The sequence below is a fragment of the Tachypleus tridentatus genome, chromosome 12, assembly GCF_004210375.1.
Source record: "Tachypleus tridentatus isolate NWPU-2018 chromosome 12, ASM421037v1, whole genome shotgun sequence".
Lineage (NCBI taxonomy): Eukaryota > Metazoa > Arthropoda > Merostomata > Xiphosura > Limulidae > Tachypleus > Tachypleus tridentatus.
The window spans coordinates 33,676,994-33,691,639 of NC_134836.1; the positions used below are offsets into that span (position 1 = coordinate 33,676,994).

The 14,646-nt window shown below is 32.6% G+C and overlaps 1 protein-coding gene across 2 annotated transcripts; it reads right to left on the bottom strand.

Moving 5' to 3' along the window:
* Positions 1 to 5,049: 5,049 nt before the first annotated feature.
* Positions 5,050 to 13,981, bottom strand: LOC143235555 (small ribosomal subunit protein eS12-like). 2 transcript variants are annotated; one of them, XM_076473800.1, is made up of 6 exons: positions 13,923 to 13,981; positions 13,744 to 13,786; positions 9,683 to 9,802; positions 6,572 to 6,674; positions 6,145 to 6,246; positions 5,050 to 5,167 (listed from the first exon to the last, which is right to left on the bottom strand). In XM_076473800.1, exons 2-6 carry the CDS (start codon positions 13,758 to 13,760, stop codon positions 5,102 to 5,104), a joined length of 408 nt encoding a protein of 135 aa, XP_076329915.1. In that variant the 5' UTR covers positions 13,761 to 13,786; positions 13,923 to 13,981; the 3' UTR covers positions 5,050 to 5,101. The 2 variants fall into 2 exon arrangements, with proteins under 2 accessions (XP_076329915.1, XP_076329914.1); XM_076473799.1 differs by having other exon boundaries at positions 9,683 to 9,805; positions 13,923 to 13,979.
* Positions 13,982 to 14,646: the final 665 nt, after the last annotated feature.

The following is a 14,646-nucleotide window of genomic DNA, read 5'->3' on the forward strand; positions in this document are numbered from 1 at the left end:
CTAAGAACTTCAAATCTTGCACTTGTAAAGACTGGTAAACACCATATCTCATTATTTTAAAAACAAATACCATTTTTATATTGTGCAAAAAATGTTTTATTCGTTTTATTAACTGAACATCTTAAGTGTATTCATATTTTTTATTCTGTGAATTCATCTAATAATATGCTTCACAACAAATGGATTTCTAAATCTTCCTAAAAAATTGTGTTTATTCAAATGTGTAACACTTGAATATATGAAATCCTTCTCTATACTACAGAAGCATTGGAACCAAAATAATTTTCAATTGAAATCATGCCATAAGTTCATCCACATTTATTAATATTTCTGAATAATATCTTTTTATTCACATGTGGCAACTGTAGCTATAAACAAGTCAAAGGGTTTTCAGTGAGCAGCAGTTATTTGTAAGGCACTGTTAAGGTATACAGTATTTGAAAGTAGTTGTGTTTAAGCTAGGAGTAGTGGGTGCTAATGAGAGCTTTGGGATATTATAGACATGAATAACAAGTAATATCTGAAAGCTAGGCTTTTGAAATAGAAATTAGAACCTGTAATTTGGTTATGAAATTTTATATCTTAAAAGAAAAAATTCATTTAATGTGTGCTCATTTTATTCTGTTGTTCTTTGTAAAATGTAGAAGACATTTTCATTGAGAAGTATTGTTCAACAGCTGAAGCATGTTTATTCATTACTGAGGACAAACATTTAACATGTATAAAGTAATTTCTATCCTAATTGTAGACATCTACCTTATAAACTGAGATGCTAACCTTAAGTTAATTGAATGCGCTTAGCTGGATAGTAAGTGAAAAGGAAGGAAAAGTGTCATGTATGAGGTTGAAGAAAATAGAAGAGATACCACTTGGTTACTCTACTTGCCAAAATTTACTAGGCTGTGTTTCACAATCTTGTAAATACTGGAAGATTTAGTGTAAAGAAAAAAATGTTACAAAGGAGAGTACCACTGGCTGAAAAAAACGAATCTGTGAATTAATAAATCAGAAAATATGTGACAAAAGTTCATGTTTGATACAAAATCTTAGTGGAACAGTCTCATGCTTACTACAGAACTTCAACTGTGACACACATGGTAATTTCACATTCAGACTTTACACTCAAATTGCAACATAAGTCATACAGATGACATCTTTTAAGGACAGTATAAACATTTAGTTGCAAGAATACAAATGCCACAAAGCTTCCTTAGTGAAGCTAACAAAATCCCATGTCAAGCCAATAAGGGATTTAATAATAGTGGGTATAGTAATGTCACTATTGCAGGGTTATCCTTTCTTATAAAAGCCTGGAACTTTTAATCTTTTCATAAGTATGGTTAGTTATAGCATGATATTCTCATCTAATTAAAAAAAACAACTGATAAACATCCCTAAAGATTGAGAACAAGTAAGGACCAAATTGTCAAGTGAGCTTATTAAAAGAAACAGTAAATATGCCCAACATTCCCATCCACCCTAATTGCTAATTGGTTGTGGTAACATTACCTTATGTGCTCCCTAAATAAATTTGAGAGTGGGCCAAATAGAAGCAGTAAATTGGACAACTGGGCTAAGTATGATAAACTTTTTTTTTTTTTAAAGCTGTTTAAGCTATCCCCCCTTTTTCTCAATTGATGGAAGACTTGTCTCTATACAAAATCAAGAAAATACAAACGTTTTTAAAAAATCACAGAAATATACTTATTCAAATTAAGTGCATACATGAAGTCCAGTCAAATGTTTTCATGATCATTTTGTTGCATAAAGAAAAACAAAGTGAGTGGTTCTAACAAAGAATTTATATTGAAAGGTTAAGTAGTTTCCATTCATTTTCAAATAAACTGAAGAAAAAATGATGCATCAAATTGGAAAAACGAATTAATTGTTTAGCATAAAAATAATGAAAGCAAACAGTGATATGAGAGGTACTATTTTGGAAACAATGTAAAACATGCCTAAAATAGGAAATCTCAAAATGCTGATCAACCATTAGTGCCACCCCTCCATCACACATCCTGTCATTTCTGTACATAGAAAACTGCTGAAAGGTGACTATTGGCAGGTTTCAGAAATGTTTCCTGTAAGGAAAGACATACAGGATAGTGGGAAGCAATCAGTGCTTTGATGTCATCCAGATTAGAACATAAACCTCCACAGCTCTTATTGTATCAAGATGGCCATTTTTATTTATGTGTAAGTGAACTGGGTGGATAGCCCTTCTGTTCATGACCACATCTTTTTTCTTTATTGTCATTATTCGAGGAAGGTCTGTCGACCTCCATGGATCCTGCCCTGGGTCAATTGGGCAGCTCCTTGTTGCTGGAAGATGATTGTTTTACATCTTGGGGTGGGAGAAGTACCTGAGGAAATGCCCATATCTGGAACCAAAGGAAGTGGATCCTGGGATTTGCTGGAATGTATGTTAGGGACAGAAATAGGTGTTGTAGTTGATTCAACTTTTTAGTCATGGAGGTAAAAAGACTTTTAATTTGTTTTGAGAACAATTCTCTTGGAGGCACAGAGATCTGTCTGTACTCCCACTGTAGTTGTGGAACGAAGTGCAGCAGCATATGTCCAAGATGAAGTGGCGGACAGCAAAATCCGAGCCTCAGAATAACTAATGTTATGTGTCATTTTTAAATGCTGCACCTCTTTTTCCTCCAACCATTTAGGGCAAGAACAAAAGTATGATGGTTGAGAGCCATTGTAATTAATGCAGTGAGGGTCCGTTTCACACTCATAGGCATCGTAGTCCTTGCCACCACAACGAGCACATGTCAGGGAACCATGACATCTTTGAGTGGCCAAATCTCTGACACTGGAAACACTAAAGAACGTTTGGAATGTACAGCCGTGCCTGCAATTTAGATAACCTTCCTTGATGGTGGCAGGTGCGTGGTGATGTAAATGTCAAAAGAAGGATATTTGTCAGCAGTGTAATTCCATCTTTGCAAGTGGAGGTGCACCCTACTGCAGAAAATCCTTGAGTGGAGAAACCAGGGAGAATCTCTGACTCAGGGATGTTCTTCAAATCCCTCTCAACAATAACTCCTCATGATGAATTCAAAGTAGCATGAGATGTAACCTCAATAGGTATATCCCCAATTGTCTTTGAATTCAAGAGAAGTTCATTGTGTTGGGATGAGGATGTTTCAACCAATATGTATCCAGATTGAAGTTTCTTTACTGACTTGAGAGCCAGCAAGTCCCTCCAGAATAAAAAAGTGGGATAATTGCCCTAAAGGTTTCTCTAAAAGAAAATGAGGTACAACTGGTGATACAGATGTTGAAGATTGCTGATCAGTCTTCAAGATGTGGTCGTTTAGCTATTGACTGTTTTTTCACTATTTTATTTAAATTTTCATTTGGAGGATTCATAGGGAAAAAAATTTCAGTGCCCACCCACCATGGAGACGCATTACAATGCTAATCAAGGACACTGCAGCAACACTAGAGTTTCGTGAGTACTATACCCAAACACCAGGATCAGACACAATGTCCACAACACCTGTTAAGAACTATCAACACTGGTATTTGGTTGACCCTAGCCCATGGGGCCATCCATCTACAGGAATTCAAGGCCAAAGTGGTGTGTTAGGGTTGGACCCCCTCAACCACCAGGATCCTCTCCTCCCCTTCACGGGTCGCCATGCACGGCAAACACATGGGTAACCTGAAAGAACAGAACCTTCCCTGGGAGATCCCCTCACCACATACAGGAATCCACACCGAGGGGCATGCACAACTGAAAAAAGTGAGTCTCTCTTCTTCAGCTGCAGGCTTTGAATGATGCTTACACAAAGAAGTTTAGTATTATCACAGTTCCCCTATATTATAAAAACAAGTCAGTAGCTGAAGGAGTAACTCAATATTTATTTGCATTTATAACACTGGACTAGAAGAGATAAAATATTGATGAGAAAGAAAAAAAAATATTGTAAAAGTACTGAAGGAACTATCAGTCACAAGAATGGATGATTGACTCCTTAGAGATATGTAATTCAGGCTATGTTACGATGTTCTAACACTAGACCTGGTTTTAATCACTTTCAAAGTGAAAAACAGTCATTCCCAAGCAGTAAAGAAGACACCTGGGTGTTAATGCTTGTGTGGAGACTCTAAACAAATTTAAGACAGCTAATCTTAGTAGCCTTTTATGGATATGGAACTTTAAAGCTAACAATACAGTTGCTCAGACAAGAGTAGATTATCTATCTGTATACAAACAAGAACTATTACATTTTGACAAACAGTTAACTTCAAACATAAGTATTATGTAAGCAGTTTTAAAATCAATTAACCCAGATTCTTATGCACTGTAATTTGAAAATTCCAAGCCAGGTGTACATTTCTTTTACAAGGAAGTATGTTGTTTCAGTGAAATTTCAGGCAGAGAAAACTTGCTATGTTAATATCATTCAGTGAAATATGAAACATGTAGCCAGATACTATGTTTCATAAAATTTACTGCAGCTATTAATATATGTAAATTTCACTCAGTATTGTTCGTAACTAAGATTTCATTACATCACAAATTATTGGCAAAGTGAAGGTTGGAATGTGATTAACTTCTTGAATGAAAAGAAGGCAATGTGTTGGTTTCCATATAGCAAAGGTCAATACTATAAAAACAAATATTATACACAGATGTGCAAGATATTTAAGCTATTTACACTGAATATTTGTGTTTTCAATCAATATGTGTAGCCACTTTAGAAAGAAAAAACCTAATTTATATGTATATTTCCTGATTTTGTACAGTAGTTACCAGGTCATTCAAATCAACCAAACCCACACAGAGATTGATTCAATGGCAAAAATAACAGATGAAGTATCTGGAGGTTATAAACATTTTGTGTGTAATATTTGAAAATTTTCTGATGCAATGTATTTTTATTTTAAAATGAAAATCTTTAACTAAAAAATATTAATACTTAATTCAAGATATTTTTTGTACAAAAGCTTGTAAACATATTAACACAATCAAAAACTCATTTTGAAAGGGTTAAATATGAAACGTTCTTGGAAAAAAAAACACACTGAAAAGATACGACAAAATCTTTATTGAAAGCTTTTACTCTGTATACATATGAAGCCTTTAACCTCGTTTAGACTTGAAATATTCATTCAACACATCATGGGCTTGCGTTTCTTTACCATAATCCTGTAATAGAACATCATCAAGCATTATAAATATTATAAACCAAAATCTGTTGTACTAACTAAAAATGCCAAATTCTTTCAAAATTGGAATCACTTACTGTAACATGTCTAAATCCTACAAACTAACACAGCTGTAATTAGTATTTATTAGAACTTATTCTACTTGTGGTAAATTCAATATTTATATATATACAAAATCGTATACATGCATCTGTGGTCTAACCTGCCAATAAATCAAAACAATAAGGTCTGTACATTGATTAAAGATATGCTTGTAGTCTTAAATTATTTTCAATGGTAGCATGACAATATAAACTCTGTTTATATTTTCAAAATTAGCTTACAGCACACAAACCTAAATGATGAAAGGCAGGCTATTTTTGGGGTAATAGACAAAAGCCTAAAAATCTATTGAGATTTTAAACAACATTAATTTATGTGTACTGTCAAGCAGTGTTTAAGCATTTCTTAGTTTCAAAGTACTGTGCTAGTTCACAAAGTTTAAAATTATACATTTTAAATAATTCTAAAAACTATTGCACTTAACAGCAAAGTACAAATGTTTTTATAATTTCTTATACTTAAGGCTTTTCTTAAATAAGTTCAACTAAGACAAGTTTCCAGTATGCATCAAATATATCTCCACTAAAATATTTTAAAAACTGACATAATTAGACATGGCAAAAATAAAAAATGTTACGAAGCTAATTTATAGAAACTACAGATGTAAAAATATATACAAAAATTATATTCAATATTTTCTGTATATTTATGTGTATATATGTATAAAAATCTGATCTAATTCTTTTTAAAATACAAGTAAAATGTTTTTTTATAAGGTAAAAAAATGAAATTGACAAAATAGAGTAAGCTGGGAAATTTGTTTTGATAATACCTAAAACGTTTCAAACCACTGTTTATGGATAGATATTACACAAAAACCTAAAAAATTACTATGATTGGTTAATTTTTCCCTACCTTCACTACAACACAGCTGCATCCTACTACCTTTCTAGCTTTGCCTTCCTTATCAATTTTACAAAGTCCAGCCCACTCCCCAAGCTTTTTGTTACTGTCCACCTACAGTAGAAAAACACTAACAAAGTGAACTTTTTTTATTTTCAAATATTCCATAGAAACAGACAAATCTGCACTTAACCCATCAAAAAAAAGGAGCATTTTTATCACAGGATATTTAATCCAGTTTCTCAAATAATAAATTTTAAAATTCTAGGCTTACAACCTGTGTAAACATTTCAACAGATAACTTGTTCATACAAGATAACTCATATCAAAGACAAAATTTTCACTTTTAATAAGTTTATCACAATAGTTTTTAAAAATAAATTTAGTATAATGTAGATGATTGAATTGAGATTCTCAACAAGGATTCAAAAAACCTTACCTTAATAAGATTAATCTGGTGTTCAGCACAAAGAGCTTCCACTAATTTTATATACATTGCTTCGTCGCAATTTGTTGCCAAAACACAGAGATGAGCTTGACGCCTAGTAAACAACAATCAGTTATTTAAAAATTTTCTGCCAAACTAAACACAGGAAACACTTCAATATATTAATTCACTTACTCTACAAATTTAGGAAGTTAATAACTTAAAAAAATAGCTTAATATGCATTAGGATAAAATTGTGTAGAATGAATAAATTACATCCATTTAATACTAACTCCTATTGTTGCATAAAAACTTATGAATTCTGTACAAGCAATGTGTCACTATTTGTTGAAGTTCTAAAAAAAACAACAAAAACTGATTATTAAAGAAGTTAATCTGAAAAGTCATTAAAGGACACATCTGTGAAGTCTGAAGAAACTTCTGGCAAACATCATAAAGATTTATACAGCACATCTTTCCTCAGGTGGGTATTGAATTTTTCTTCCCAAACATTCAGTAGAGGGAGCCAAATTTTCATTGTTGGAAGGATGAAGATGGTTAAAGTATTTACATAACTCTCTATCACCTATTACAAATCATCAAGATAATTTTAAGTACACCAATTTGTCAACACAGATGTTAAAACATGATGGCTAATGGAGTGAAAAAAAATGATGTTTATATATTCTTAAGTTACTTATTTAGTACATTAACATGTTCATTTGTTTTAAGAGATAAAATATATTTGTTGGGAATAACTCAACATTCTTGTATACATAGATCATATTACAGAAAATGTCCACATAAAATTATTTCTATGGGAAGTTACTTAACCAGAAAACTAAACAAAAGAAAAATGGTTGTAAATACTATCTTAAAACGCTTTTCTCGTCATCACATTGAAGTAACTAACTCAATATTAAGACTTTCCAGAATAGTTTTCACTTCAGTTTTCTACGGTTTGTGGAGGAAACTTATTGATGTTGATGAAGTATTGTTTTATTTTGTCTAATTCATCGTTAATTTTATCTGGTGAGCATAGTTTTATGGCTGTGTTTATTTGAAAACATTATATGCACACACCCAGACAGAAAGCAAAATCAACCAACAAAAGTAAATATATTTCACGAATCAAAAAAATCACAAAACCATATATTCTCGACATCAGCAGAAATAAAACCAACATTTGGCAAAATATGACATTCCAGTTAATACCAAATTTATTCAAAAACCAGGCACAAAATTGAGGTCTATACTATGTAAAAACTACACTGACAACCACCACACCAACATTATTTATAAAATACAATGTGATAACTGCCATGACCTCTATATTGGAGAAACAAGTAGAAAAATGGAAACCAGATTCAAAGAACATAAAAAGTCACCTTCACATGTTTTCGAACACTGCAAATCAAATAAACACAACATAACCATAGAAAACACGCAAATACTAAATAAAGAAACAAACATAAACAAACACAAAATTAAAGAAGCCTTACTTATACAACAACTGAAGCCCAAAATAAACCAATACAAAGGAATGTCTTTATACCCATATTAAAAATAATATAATAATAATAAGACAAATAATATAAAATTATATATTCAAACTAAGCATGCCCTCTACATTCCAACACTCAGTTACACAACTCCTATCAAACATGTGGTCAACTTCTGGTCAGCTACCTCTTCCTTTCTTTGTGAACCTGACGATGACCGAAGAAGGTCGAAACGTTGTTCGCCCCTTTATGTAAAATATATTCTCAACCCAAACGAGCCATTTTTACATAAATACTCATCTTCTTACACAGAATAGCTTGAATTCCACATTAAGATGGTGGCAAGATTACTTAAGTGCTCAAATGAAGCCCATAGGATATGACACCCAATGGCAGAAGCTCAATAGGGACATACCCATGTGAGAACACATCCAAAATATACTTTTCACCCTTTAGAAGAATAGAAGAGGCAAATGCAGGTGGATGGCTTGCTCAGACCTTACCTTTACAATCACCTCCTCTACAATCAGTCTCTACCCATCTCCCAGATTGGGTATGAGGCACAGAAAACCAAAAGAGAGGATGCCTTAAGTAGAGGCATTATATGGTATCAAGTTGAGAACAGATCAACAGAAAACTTGAGTTTAGGATTTATACTGTGTGGAGTACACAGTCTCATCATAAAAACAGGTTGTGATGATGCTCAGTGCACCCAGAACTATGGGTTATTAAACTCACCTAACTGGAATAGACCCAAAGAAGGAGGTCCAGTTTCAGGAAACAAAAAGACCCAGAGTGTATGCTCCCTTAACAGTTGACTTGAAACATAACATTAGAATTGTCTAAATGAATCAAAACTAAATGATACACAAAGATTGAAAGAAAATATGAGGATGTCTGATGGATAACAAGCAATTCAAAGGTGTGACAAGTAGAGGATGATCTTCTGTGGACCAAGAGCCAGAAGTAAGACCACCAATCAGAGATGCCTCCCATCTCAAAAGCAAAGCATTCATAAAAAGATAGAAACCTAGTATGGGAGGACAAGAAAATGCCAGAGGTAGTGTTGGAGAACAAAATTCCCCAGAAAGGAAAGAAGAAGACTGATTAATGAGAAGAGTAGAAGAGAAACATTCCACTGTAGAGGCCAAGTAGAAGATGTGCCAAAAAAGCCATGATCCCTAAAACAAAATAACCTATTGTGCAGAAAGTGAATGCAAGGTGTGAAACCTGAAGACAAGGCACTCAAAGTCCAATTAGTGAATGGGAGGTTATGCAAGCTGCCACAAATCAAAGAGTATTTCCAGGTGAACAAGAAAAATGGTAAGGATGAAGAAAAACATGAAATTGACTGGATTGTGAAAAATGGAAGTATTACATTATGCCTTGGAACAAATTAAAACTCTTAAGACAGTGCCTTAGCTACAATAAAAACATTATCACAAAATTAAGTTGCATATAAATCCAGTGTTTATGAAAACATTAGTATTTGGTGTTACACTAGACAAACCCTCAAGATAATCTATTTGGAGATAATATTTACTAAACACATCTCTGAATTGAAAAACAAAATTCCATTAACTTATTTAACTAACTTTACAAACTAAAATGAAACTCTTACTTGTCCAAAGCTTTTGCTGCTTCGTGAAGGCCACGTGCCAAGCCATCATGTATTAAAGCCAACTTGAGAACTTCTTGTAGGGCTGTGTTAACGTCCATGGTCCCAGCCACTGCACCTTCTCTGCTGATGAAAGTTAAAATCTTAATAACTAAGAATAAAAAAGATTTGAGATATAAATATGTGCAGCATATATTAATTTTGTGAGGCTTTTAAGTCTGTTTTATACCACTGTATAATCACCTAAATTAATTTAGTTATGAGAATATACAGGGTGGCCCGCAAGTCCCTCCCCATCCATATATCTTATGTATCCAGTTTATCTGTGTGCTGTCCCTCCTCACTGCATAATATTATGCGACACCATGTTCTGTGAGACATTTTCAAGTGTAAATGGGCTTAAATTGGTCATATTTCTGATTTTAAAAAAAATTATAATAAATGTGTAATTGAATATAACATGATAACATATGGGTAGAGACTTACAGGCCACCCTGTATATATTAATTCTAATGTTCATTAGTAAAGGTACATGCAACATTATTTTCATGAAAATTATGTAACCTTAAAGGTACTGGATTCTTAGAACAATTTTTTCTTCTATACTTAGGAACAATTTTTCTTGTGTAAAGCATATAATAATTCTTTTGTCAATTTGATAAAGTTGCAAAAAACAGATTTTTCACAAATATTCACTTTACACATACCAAAACCTCAGTTTGTTTTATTTTTATATTTAGGAATAATATTTGTTGTGTAAAATTCAAAATTTTGCTTTAAAACTCTTGATATAGATTAAACTTGTGTAACATCACCTACTAAGCCATCAAAGCTGAAAACTCACTAGTTCAACTTAAAAGCTAATCCTATTTTATTCATATCAAACATTGAACCCAATTAATCATAAACAGCCAGTAAAACAAAGATTTTTGTATTAAATGCATACAATATTCAAGTGCCGCTAACACAAAAAGCACACCTTGAAACCAATGTTGAAACACAGTTTAGTGCAAAACATATGTTTACAAATATAAGTTACCTATAAAAATAGCCCTAGAATTATTCTTCAATAACCAACTTTTCAAAGTAAACAGTACATAAGAGCATGGAAGTAAACAAAAAACCTAAAGGAAAAATATTTAACAGATACCAAAGAATTTAGTTAACTGTTTCATATTTCGAGAGACTTTCTATTGCATGCTCTTCCACATAATCCTTAAACAAATACATCTGAACAATTTAAAGAAAAAGACAACAAAACTGTAATGGACCATTCAACCTAAAGTGACAAAGAGAATATTCAAAAAGTAAAGTTAAAGGATAAGGGTTAACAGACAGAACCTTGCAATACCGAAATAAAGCATAGTTCTTTTTGTAAATTGTTGTACTACACATGTTCAGTAAATTGCCAAAATTCCAATAAAAATTAAAGGTACTTTGGTATACACTATTTACACAAAGTAGGATAATATTCACTCCACATTGCTATGTAGGGTATTCTACAACAATTTGGAGTTTTTTTAAATAAAAATTTACTCCTGACACCTTCCCAGCATATCAAGTTGTCTTAAATACTCTCCTTGTTAGCCTGAAGATGACCTGAGAAGGTTAAAATATTGTTTTGTACTTCATTATAATTAAAGTTTTAATATCTATACCAGTCATCTTGAGAACACATTTTTACTTCAAGTGGGTTTCTTAGCATCACGAACAGACTCATAATCTTTATTAATATTCTACCAAATGTTGTGAAGATACACTATAACTTTTGATATAGCATGTGTATATACTTAACATGTGCAAGTGTGTTGACAAACTAGTGTGTATTATACCATGCTTGTCATGAGAGAGTTAAAAAATAATAACAACAAAAATTAAATGATTCCAAAAATTGGATTTTTTCAAATTAAAGACACCACAAAAATATTTGAATTGTAAAGATGAAATAGTCCCAATTTATAAAATTTTAGTATGTCAGAAGTCAGATTCATGTAGAATTGTTACATATACAAAGTAAATTGTCATAAAATAGGAAAAAGTCAGGATAGATTACTTTGTAAAAACTAAAGGTCAGTTTCATATTATGGAATACTTGTTTGATTTTTGAATTTCTTACAAATTACAAGAGGGCGATCTGCACCAGTTGTCCCTAATTTAGCAGGGTAGGACTAGAAGGAAAGCTGCTAGTCATCATCATCCACCACAAACTCTTGGGCTACTCTTTTACCAACAAATAATAGGATTGACAATCACTTATAATTCTCACATGGCTAGAAGGATGAACATGTTTGGTGTGAAGGGGTATAAATCTGCAACCCCCAGATTACGAGTCAAGTGCCGTAACCACTTGGCCATGCCGAGCTGGTATTACTGGACACAGTAGCATGGGTGCACCCTATTGTAGCTTCACTATTGTTAGCCTAGCATGACTGAGAGGTGATGTTAATAAATCTACAGTTATCAGATTTCATTGATTTGGCTTAAATGTTTATCTTTTCATTCATAATAAAGTTTTTTTCTCAGAAAACACTGGAAAAACTATACAATCATTTTAAGGATTCCTTATGTAAAATTTGAAAATTTTCTGATGCATAAAAATATTTTAATCTTACAATGAAAATTATGTCACATGTTGAAAATGTAAGATATGAAAATAAATGCAAGAGGAAAACTTTGCTTGAGACTTAATACAAAGAAAAACCTGATTATTTTGCATATGAAAGCACTGCAATGTTTACTGATACTTGCCTAGTTTCACAAACATATGCTTACTAATTTAAAAGTAGTAGTATGAAAGCTATAACCAGTACAAACTGGTTATAAGGTTGGTCCAAAGAATTGAGCCCATGCTGAAAGAGTTAAGGTGAACCTGAGGTCTGGGTGTCAAATAAAAGTCGAGTTCAAGTCTTTTCAAGTTATTACTGGTGCAACTGAATATGTAACAATTCTTCACCACATTTGCAGGTTTTGGAACAACAAATGTTCGGCACAAACAAATATTCATTACAAATACAAGTCTACACAGCAGGCAAGTGTACAGAATGAATGAAATTTGCCCTTTGTTGCATTGTTTCCCTCTTTGCCTCAATTGATAATGCAGACATAGCACTGTAGGACTGCAAAGTTACTGGATCCCCAATCTCAAGCATAACTTACAATTTTCAACTTTTCTCTTCATAAAAGAAGAGTAAGAGGTCTTCTTAATGATAACTTACAATATTAAATGGAAATTATGTTAAATATACAAAGTAAGTTATCAAAATGAAAAAAAGTCAGAATAGATTACTTTGTAAAAAACTAAACGACAGTTTCATATTACGGGATACTTGTTTGATTTTTGAATTTCTTGAAAATTTCATACAAGGCCTCTAATTCATTGTACATTCTTAAAACGGGACAAATTTTAAGGTTTTTAAAAGGCAAGCTAGGTTCCAATTAAGTAAGTTTTATTTTTGAAACAATAATAAAGTAGCATAGTTCGTGATGACAAGAAACCCACTGAAAGTAAAAAACGTATCTCAGGACGTCTGGTACGGATATTAACACTTTTACTAATAAAGCAGAGAACAACGTTTCGACTTTCTTAGGTCATATTCAGGTTAACCAAAAGACAGGTTGAAATGTTCTCTACTTTGTTAGTAAAAGTGTTAATACCCATACCAACCGTTCTGATACATTAAGTAACATAGTGCCTTGTTTGTACACTGAATGTCAGCAGCAATGAAAACTAACAGTAATACTTATCAAATTAAAAGGAAAACAGATGATTTACTGAAAATTATAAGATGTTTTCAAATTTTCATGCAAGGACAGTCCTGATGTTGAACTTAAAGGACCCAACACTGCAGTAATACTTGACGTGTTGGTTATTATTGCTATCTTTATGTACGTAACCTCCAACATGCGAATTTTAGGGTAAACTCAATAGCAGTCATGTACCGTTTTCACTGAAAAAAACAACAAATTGTCCAATATTTACCAATGTATTTCCTTACAACAGAAATAAACTACATTATTCTTTAAAAATTATTCAAATTATAACACTTTTAGAGAAAAAAACTTACATTTCGACGTCAGACATTATGGTAATATTGTCAATGTCGTCACCTGAAATATATATATATATAAATTAATAAATGCAGACAATTAAAGGTGGAGATATTAACCAGATAACAATATTTAAAATTTTATACGCAATGATCAGCAGATTACAAAGATTTAAAATTAGCTCATAACACTCCACCTTTTCCAACATACAAGCACCCAAAAAGAGATCGAATCGTGGTGACATCTCGTGTGAAAATGCTTTGGTTAATTAATATTGTTAAATGCAACTCATATTTCTTTCGCTGATGTTGTTAATCTTCTCAACTTGAAAAGTTTTTCTAAATAAAACTAATTCGAAATTTTATTCTAAAGCTGGAGCTTAGACGTTCTATATCTAATATAACTATTTTTTCTCTGTTTTAGTGCAATAGTACCAAAACAAGTAAAGCTGCTTATGCTTTATTTCTTAATCAATATTATATTTATGTTCACAGAAACATTTCTTTACTCTTCGTTTGGATTTATAATATTGTTTGTTTGTTTTGGTTATCTGCTATAGCCACCGCTGGGAATCAAACCCGAGGGTTTAACTATGGATTATAGTAAATGTTGGGATATGCATGTAACATTTACCAATTATTAGTATTTGCTTCAATGTTTGATGGAAATTAACTACTAATAAACTGTAAAACTCTTGTGCATACACACACTATAAGCATATAGGCCCGGCATGGCCAAGCGTGTTACGGCATACGACTCGTAATCTGAGAGTCGCGGGTTCGCATCCCCGTCGCGCCAAACATGCTCGCCCTTTCAGCCGTGGAGGCGTTATAATGTGATGATCAATCCCACTATTCGGTATTACTATTTGGTAAAAGAGTAGCCCAAGAGTTGGCGGTGGATGATGATGACTAGCTGCC

Coding starts and splice junctions, on each gene's coding strand:
- LOC143235555 (XM_076473799.1), bottom strand. Junction 6,675..9,682: donor GCAGCAAAAGCTTTGGACAA/GTAAGAGTTTCA, acceptor GTTGTTTACTAG/GCGTCAAGCTCATCTCTGTG. Junction 6,247..6,571: donor ACCAGATTAATCTTATTAAG/GTAAGGTTTTTT, acceptor TTTCTACTGTAG/GTGGACAGTAACAAAAAGCT.